Raw genomic sequence first — 9,102 nt, forward strand, 5'->3', positions numbered from 1 at the left:
AGCCCCCCCCGCCCCCCACCCCCACCCCCACCCTACTGAACTGTGGGCTTACATCTGCCACTTTATATTTCTGACTTCTTTGCAACCTGCAGTCAGTGCAGCGTTTGCTCCAGAGCTGCTCCCCATCAGCAAGTAAACCGCAGACCTCCAGACTCAACAATACACCACACCCATCCATCTCAGATAAAGAACGTTTCAGCCCAGTCCCTCCCAATCCTCCCCTCATCACATAGTCAGACAGCATGGACACAGGACCTCGGATCCATCACCTCTCTCTCCTCTGATCTTACACAACTTAAATAGATGACAGCCAGGGTAAGGACAGACTGACACTAAATCTATTTGACCTCATCCTCGCCAATCTAACTGCTGTTTGGCAGTACTGGCAACCAAGTGGCTGCCATTTTAGAGTCATCGATATATACGTGTAGATGTAGAGACACAGCACGGAAACACGTCCTTCAGCCCGACTTTCATATGTTCCCGAATCCGCCGAATTTGGGAACCCGACAACTTGACATCTGTTACTTCCTACAAAACCCTGGGGTGTGATTAATTTATTGAAGGATAGAGCAAAGAAACAGGCCCTTTGGCCCACCGAGCCAATGCCAACCATCGATCACTCGTTCATACTAGTTCTCTGTTATCCCACTGTCTTATCCACTCTCGACACGCTAGGGGCAGGGGGTCAATTAACCTACATATGTCTTTGGGATGTGGGAGTAAACGGGAGCAAGCAATCACAGGGAGAACGTTCAAACTCCACACAGACAGTACCCAAGGTCAGGACTGAACCAGGGTCCCTGGTGCCGTGAGGCAGCAGCTCTACCTGCTGCGCCACTGTGTGGCAAATCTTCATGATCTGGGGAGTCATCCCCTGTCAGTCTCCCCTCCACTCTGACTGCTGGATTTTATAAATGTTGAGATTTATCATTGACTCCTAAGTTGCTGATAAATACAAAAATGTAGCTGCTGGAAATCTGAAACAAAAGTGACCATCCGGGGCATAATGGATTTCTTTAAGAAAGAACTGCAGATGCTGGAAAAATCGAAGGTAGACAAAAAGCTGGAGAAACTCAGCGGGTGAAGCAGCATCTATGGGACGGTCTGAAGAAGGGTCTCGACCCGAAACGCCACCTATTCCTTTGCTCCATAGATGCTGCCTCACCCGCTGAGTTTCCCCAGCATATTGTCTACCTGGGACATAGTCTTCACAAGGCTCCCAACCCTTTACTCTAGATTCCAGCATCTGCATTTTAGTCCAATAACGTCCGATTAAAGACAGTTCAAAGGTCTCCAAAGAGGTCGATGGGAGGTCAAGACCACACTCTAGCTGTTTCTTGGTTCTCCCGAGGGTGAACATTATTAGAGGGCTCATCTGGGCAAATAGTTTGAGCCCAGAATGCTAACTTGGTCAGCATGGACAAGATGGGCCGAAGGGCCAGTTTCTGTGCTACTCCTTGACTCTATGACATGGTCTGGGGTTTATTAAAGAAGAGTTCCTGCTGCTTGAACCTCACCTGACCTTCTCTCTGCTAAAGGCTGATATCTTTGCAACCTGCAGTAAGTGCAGGGTTTCCTCCAGTGCTGTTCCCCCCTCACCGGTTACACCAGACTCAACAATACACCACACCCTTCTCAGATAAAGAACGTTTCAGCCCAGCCCCTCCCAATCCTCCCCTCGTCACAGACAGCATGGAAGGAAACAGGCCCTATGGTCCAACTTATCTCTCTCTCTTCTCATCTTAAATGAATGAAGAAGGGTTTCGGCCCGAAACGTCGCCTATTTCCTTCGCTCCATAGATGCTGCTGCACCCGCTGAGTTTCTCCAGCATTTTTGTCTACACTCTATTGGCCCATGTGACCTCACAGTGAAACCCAATGTATGCAATAGTCGCCACATAAAGGGCGCTGATAGTTACAATGTATCCCGAGCCAGGTCCACCTTTGTTCTCTCCCCCACCCCCCCTCCCCCCCACCGCCCCATGCCGGCTCCTCCTTTGTTCCTCTGTGAATGTATAGTGGTATACGCAAGTGTGACGTGGTATACTGGTCCAGTGGTATACTGTATTACAGTGATGGATAGAAGGTATAGTGCAGTGAATGTATAGAATTTACTCAAGTTAAATACATTACAAGTGGGTGAGCACTAACACCAGGGGAAATTCTATTTGACTTCATCCCCACTATTCTTGAGTCATGGAGCCAGAGATACATAGGTAGAGTTTAGAGTCACATAGCACAGAAACAGGGCCTTCAACCCATAGCGACCAAGATGCCCCATCTAATCTAGTCCCAAATGTGGCCTAAATCTTTCTTATCCCTGTAATTGTCCAGGAGTATTTTAAATGTTCTTAATGTACCTGCCTCAATTACCTCCTCTGGCAGCTCGTTCAATATACCCTCTCGCCCCTCTGTGTGAACTAATCGCCCTCTGTTTCCTACTAAATCTTTCTCTTTTCATCTTAAATCTACGCCCTCTAGTTCTTGATTCCCCTCCCGTGAGATATAGAGGCTTATACGGCCAAGAGTACTCCTGGTGACGGCTGTTAAAACATTGAAGTGACTTTAACATGGAGAAATCTGCAGTCGTGTCAGAATCCAGGGTGAAGAGGGTCACCAGAGGTCACTGATAGTCAAAGCTGAGAATGAGCATCTTGTTGAGAGCTTTGATCTTGGCTTCTTGAGCTTAGAGTACGTGAGGGAGGAGGGTGATAGGGGCAAGTTCACGTTATAGTAGTAGAATCAGGCCATTCGGCCCATCGAGTCTACTATGCTATTTGATCATGGCTGATCTCTGCCTCTTAATCCCATTTTCCTGCCTCACCCCATTACCCTTGACACCCGCTCTAATCAAGAATTTGTCTATCTCTGCCTTTTCAAATATCCACTGACTTGGCCTCCACAGCCCTCTGTATAAATTAGTTCCACAAATTAACTACCCTCTGACTAAAGAAGTTTCTCCTCACCTCCTTTCTAAAAGAGTGTCCAGACTATGACCTCTGGTCCTAGACTCTCCCACCAGTGGAAACATCCTTTCCACATCCACTCTATCCAGGCCTTTGATAATTCTACAAGTTTCAATGAGGTCTCCCCTCAACCTTCTAAACTGCAGCAATGGGGCAGTGACAGGGAGGCTCGGGCAACAATACACACCAAGTTTCCAGTTGAGCTTCGAGACTGTGCTGGAGAAGGAAGGTGTTATTCACTGGTCTATGTTTGTTTAAAGACTTCAACAACTAAAGTGGCATAGTTGGTGCTTGTACCCACGTCCCCCTGGAATTCGCAGCAAATATTGTTCTCCTTATTTCTGCTGCAAACCCCAGTAGGAGCTGGCACAAGTTTTTCTGTAATGGATTTTGCTCACAGCTAATGTAGAGACCATGAGGATCATCCAAACTAGTGGAGACTCTCATTGCCGCAGAGAGGAGGAAATAATAGAATAGTCGGGACAGGCCATTCGGCCCCTTGGGCTTGGTCCACCCAATAAGGTGATTGTCCTGCCCAGCCTGCTCCCTGCAAAGAACAACTATCGATCTCTGCTGTGAATATGTCCAATGCCTCTGCCTCCACTGCCCCAGGGATTCCCCATCCCCTGGGAAAAGTTAGAACTCTTTCCATCCATCTTAGACGGACCGAAGAAGGGTTTCGGCCCGAAACGTTGCCTATGTCCTTCGCTCCATAGCCTGAAATCCCACCCATCAATTTTCTCCAGAGATGCTGCCTCACCCGCTGAGTTTCTCCAGCATTTTTGTGTACCTTCGATTTTCCAGCATCTGCAGTTCCTTCTTAAACAACCCCAAACATGACACTGGTTCTACAAAGGACTCTATTTGACCTTGGCAGCAAAACTCTCTGTTGATGCTGAGTTGCACAGTGAGGAAATCAAAATGAACTGCCGATGCTGGTCTATACCAAAGGTGTACACAGAGCGCTGGAGTAACTCAGTGGGTGAGGCAGCATCTCTGGAGAAAATTGATGGGTGGGATTTCAGGTTGGGACCCTTCCTCAGTCTGATTGTGTGAGGTGGCGCCCAACAAAAATCCCAGGTGCTGCTCCTCCAATTTGCGTGTGGCCTTACTCTGGCATTGGAGGGCGTCCAGGACAGAATGGTCAGTGTGGGAATGGGAAGAGGGGGTAAAATGGTTAACAGCCGGGAGATCCAGTAAGCCTTGGCAGACAACTGCCCTTTACTTACTCCCACATTACTGCCCAGAACTTGAGCCAACCTGCCCAAAGACTTGTCCCCACCTTCCCTGACATTGTTCTATTAACAAGGCCTTTTCTGAAAATCCAGGTATATTGTGTCGATTACATCACCACCATCCACCCTCTCCCTGTTACATCCTCAATGAATGTCATGTAATAATCATGCAAGATTATCCCTTTCTGAAATACACATTCAATAGACAACAGACAATAGGTGCAGGAGTAGGCCATTCTGCCCTTCAAGCCAGCACCACTATTTCAATGTGATCATGGCTGATCACCCACAATCAGAACCCCGTTCCTGCCTTCTCCCCGTATCCCTTAACTCCGCTATCCTATAAGAGTTCTATCTAACTCTCTCTTGAAAGTATACAGATAATTGGCCTCCACCGCCCTCTGAGGCAGACAATTCCACAGACTCACAACTCTCTGTGTGAAAAAGTGTTTCCTCATCTCGTTCTAAATGGCTTACCCCTTATTCTTAAACTGTGGCCCCTGGTTCTGGACTCCTCCAACATCGGGAACATGTTTCCTACCTCTAGCGTGTCCAAACCCTTAATAATCTTATATGTTCCTTATGGTATCCTTTGTTTGATGGACATAATGCATGGATGGGAAAGATGAAGAGGGATATGGGCCAAACACGGGCTAATGGGACCGTACTTGCAGTTAGAGTCAGTCACACAGCATGGGAATAGGCCCTTTTGGCTCCACATGCCCCGTCTACACTGGTCTCACCTGCCCCGCCATGTTTGGCCCATATCCCTCTAAACCGTGTCCTATCCATGGACCTGTGTAAACGCTGTGATCTGTACGGTAATAGTCTCCTGATCTGTGTGCAGAAAAAGTTTCCCTGCACCTTGGAACACGTGGTAATAAAGGGACTATTGAGCCACTGAGCCTAGATGGGGCATCTTGCTCGACATGTGTGAGTTGGGCCTGTTTCCGTGCTGAAGCCTCCATGACTATAAGACCTCTCCTGACCTCCTGCCGACCGGCTGAGCTGAAGATCCTCGCATCTCCTCCCCACTTCTCCAGAAGAAGGGTCTCGACCAGAAACGTCACCCATTCCTTCTCTCCAGAGACGCTGCCGGTCCCGCTGAGTTACTCCAGCATTTTGTGTTTACCTTCGGTTTAAAGCAGCATCTGCAGTTCCTTCCGACACATTCTCCAAAGCCTCTACTACTTTCCCGGCGCTCAGTAAAGATGCGCCGTGACCTTTAGGGTTCGCGGTTTGGTGTCGAACAATTGAAGCTTTCACTTGCGGTGAGTCAAGTCTACCCAAACCCGCTGGTGAGACAGCTTCCAGGAAAGCAGATCGCACCGGCAGCTTGGGCGGATGAGCGTGCTGCGAGATGCCTGATGTTATCAGAGGCGTGCTGTCACACCGCGTGGCCTGGGAGCCTGCAGTAACTGAAAGTTGTAACAGGAACTGGGTCTGAGGTTTGACTTTTCCCTGAGATCCAGCTCACCTCACTGTGGTTCCGCGCCGCCCCCCCCCCCCCCCGCGATGGAAGCGTATAGACTCCAGCACCAAGCCGCACCCGACCACCCCTCATGTCCTTCGGGAAGCAATGCTCTCACTCTCACCCCCCACTGTCACTCTCCCCCCCCCCCCCCCCACTATCCACCCCCCCCCACACGCACTCTCCCCCCCACACTCTCACCCCCCCCCCCCCCACACACACACGCACTCCCTCCCCCCTCACTCTCCCCCTCCCCCGATTCCAGCTCTTTGTGTGACACCATCCCTCTCCCACCCCGATATTATTTAACGAGGCTCATTCCGAAAATGATTAAAAACGTAACGAAGGAAGGTCACAGCTTAAGCCAGAAGGAAAAGCACAATCTTTTAATGTTTAAAATAAGCATTTTATACAGAAATGTTGAGCGACTCGTGTAAAAATATCCCCAATAGTCTCTGAACCACATCGTGACCCAGAGCAGCAATGAAGGGAGAACAAGTGGTACCATCCCTGAGTCGGCTGACCGGCGCGATGGGCCGCCCTTACAACGGATACTATCATACATTCTCTGGTGAACGGGCCGAATGGCAGCATCTCTGTCCGGAGGAGCGAACATCTGGATGTGTGCACAAAAGTAGCACATCTGTATTTCCACATTCTTGCTGACTTTGGGGGCAGTGCAGGTGTAACATTGGCTGGCAGATATTCAGGCGGCTCCGGGAACAGACCGATCTTTACACACAATGGGCGCGTTTCTGATGTCAAACTCAACAGTGTCATGAAAGTGGCGATCATGTTCACACCCTCCTCGGGGGCCACGATTCTCATTCACAGAAACATTATTTCACATTCATTTGCCTCCCCGCTCCTTGCAACAAGTCGGCTCCACACACTGGGAAGTGCGGGGGAGAGCGGGGAGATGAGGTGGGGATGAGGTGGGAGAGGGCGAGGGGAGGGAGGGGCGACTGGGAGATTGGGGTGACGGGAAGGGACAGGGGTGGTGGGGTGGGAGATGCTGGGTCTGGTGAAGTGGGAAGGTGGGGGAGATTCAGGGGTGGTGGGATTGAGGGGGTTGGTGTGATTGTGAAATGTGGGGAGAGGTGAGGGCGAGGAGGGGGTTGAGGGGTGTGAGTGGAGGGGGGGGGGGGGTTGAGGTGTGGGGTGGGGAGGGGGTGACGAGGGGGTGTGAGCGACAGCGGACCGGCACAAGGAGGGGGGGGGGGTCAACGTTAACCGGTAGGTGCCGCCGCCGCGTCCCGGGGAATGTGAGTGCAGGCTCGGCGCCTCAAGGGGAGAAGGTGGTGGTGCTGTCTGTATCGGTGACCATGGAGCTCCGGGTGCCGTTGAACCCCGTCGGTCTCCCCGCCACCAGTTTTAGCAGCGAGCGGCTACCCAGACAACCCATCTCCTTGAGCAGCTTGAGCAGGTCGCGGCGGAACTTGACACCGATGAAGGCGTAGAGGAAGGGGTTGAGGCAGCAGCGAGTGTAGGCCAGGCTCTTGGTGATGTCCACCGCCAGCACCATGCGCTTACTGAGCTGGCAGTCGGTCACCGTGACGTTGACATCCGTGATGGTGTCGAGGAGCAGCACGCTGTTGTACGGCAGCTGGAAGAGTAGGAAGACCAGCACCACTGCGATCACCACCTTGATGGCCTTGTTCTTCTCGAAGTTGCGGGCGAGGAGCAGGGTCCTGATCACCACCGTGTAACAGAAGCCCATGACCAGGAGTGGCAGTACGAAGCCGAGAGATAGCTGGAGGCCGGTGGTGTAGATGAAGGTGCTGTTGTCCTGCCGCAGGCGGCAGCGCATGGAGCCATCGCCCGCCTGCTGCTCGCTGTACACCAGGTCGGGGATGGCGAAGAGGGCCGAGAGGACCCAGACGGCCACGGCCACCAGCTTGCTGCAGTACACCGCCCTGGAGCGGTGGCGGTGGGCCGAGGCGGCGCGCACGATGGAGAAATAGCGGTCCACGCTGATGCACATGAGTAGCAACATGCCGCTGATGAAGCTGAGGCGGTAGAGGCCATGCACCACCTTGCACATCGCCGGCCCGAACACCCAGCCCAGCACCACGCTGACCGCCCAGAATGGCAGCGTCAGCAGGAAGAGCAGGTCGGCCAGCGCCAGGTTGAGCAGGTACACGTCGGTCATGGTCCGCAGCCGCTTGAAGTACAGGTATGTGAGCACGACCAGCACGTTGCCCACCATGCCTAGTACACACACCAGCGCGTACACAGCCGGCAGAAAGACCTGGCGGAACGAGCGCACATCCTCCTTATCACATTGTGTCACGAAGTCGCTGTAGTCCACGGGCCCGCTCAGCAGGGGGTCATAATCCTCAGTGCTGCTGGGCCACTCGCTCACCGGAGACTCCGTGCACCGACCCGACTGCAAGGCAAGGGAGCAGAATTAGGCCATTCGGCCCATCACGGCTACTCCACCATTCAATCATGGCTGATCTATCTTTCCCTCTCAACCCCATTCTCCTGCCTTCTCCCCATAACCCCTGACACCCGCACTAATGACAGGGCGGAGAAAGCTGTGCGGGTAGGCGAGGGTCAGTGTGTGTGTGTGTGTGTGTGTGTGTGTGTGTGGGGGTCAGTGTGTGTGTGTGTGGGTCAGTGTGTGTGTGTGTGGGTCTGTGTGTGTGTGTGGGGTTCAGTGTGTGTGTGTGATTGTGATCTTATAGAAACTTACAACATTCTTAAGGGGTTGGACAGGCTAGATGCAGGAAGATTGTTCCCAATGTTGGGGAAGTCCAGAACAAGGGGTCACAGTTTAAGGATAAGGGGGAAATCTTTTAGGACCGAGATGAGGGAAACATTTTTCACACAGAGAGTGGTGAATCTCTGGAACTCTCTGCCACAGAAGGTAGTTGAGGCCAGTTCATTGGCTATATTTAAGAGGGAGTGAGATGTGGCCCTTGTGGCTAAAGGGATCAGGGGGTATGGAGAGAAGGCAGGTACAGGATACTGAGTTGGATGATCAGCCATGATCATATTGAATGGCGGTGCAGGCTCGAAGGGCCGAATGGCCTACTCCTGCACTTATTTTCTATGTTTCTATTCCCCTTGGGAAGCTTACAACCCAATGGTGTGAACGTTGAATTCTCCAATTTTAGGTAACTAACCTAACCACCCCCACCACTAACTCCCCCCCCCCCCCCTCCCCCCTGCCCCACCTGGCTTTGCATCAATTTCACCCCCATCCCTTTCCACCTACATCCCTTCCTCTGGCTTCACAATTCGCAACTCTTCGATCCTTGTCTCACACCTTTTGTCTTTGTCCAACCATCTGCCTATCATCACCCCCCCCCCCCCCCTAACGTATCCACCTATCACTTGCCAGGCTTTGTCCTGCCCCTCCTCTCTCTCCACCCCCCACCCCCACCCCCCCGCCCCAGCACAATGTCGGACGAAGGGTCCT

General features: G+C 52.1%; 1 protein-coding gene across 1 annotated transcript in view; it reads right to left on the reverse strand.

The window, feature by feature from the left end:
- Positions 1 to 6,897: 6,897 nt before the first annotated feature.
- ccr7 (C-C motif chemokine receptor 7) overlaps positions 6,898 to 9,102 on the reverse strand; it is a 12,737-nt gene continuing 10,532 nt past the window's right edge. Inside the window, exon 3 of the mRNA XM_033034841.1 lies at positions 6,898 to 8,064. Coding sequence (XP_032890732.1) covers positions 6,961 to 8,064 — 1,104 coding nt within the window. The 3' untranslated portion in view covers positions 6,898 to 6,960. The remainder of the gene's footprint in view (positions 8,065 to 9,102) is intronic.

This window comes from Amblyraja radiata, chromosome 16 (assembly GCF_010909765.2).
Source record: "Amblyraja radiata isolate CabotCenter1 chromosome 16, sAmbRad1.1.pri, whole genome shotgun sequence".
NCBI classification, from domain to species: Eukaryota; Metazoa; Chordata; class Chondrichthyes; order Rajiformes; family Rajidae; genus Amblyraja; species Amblyraja radiata.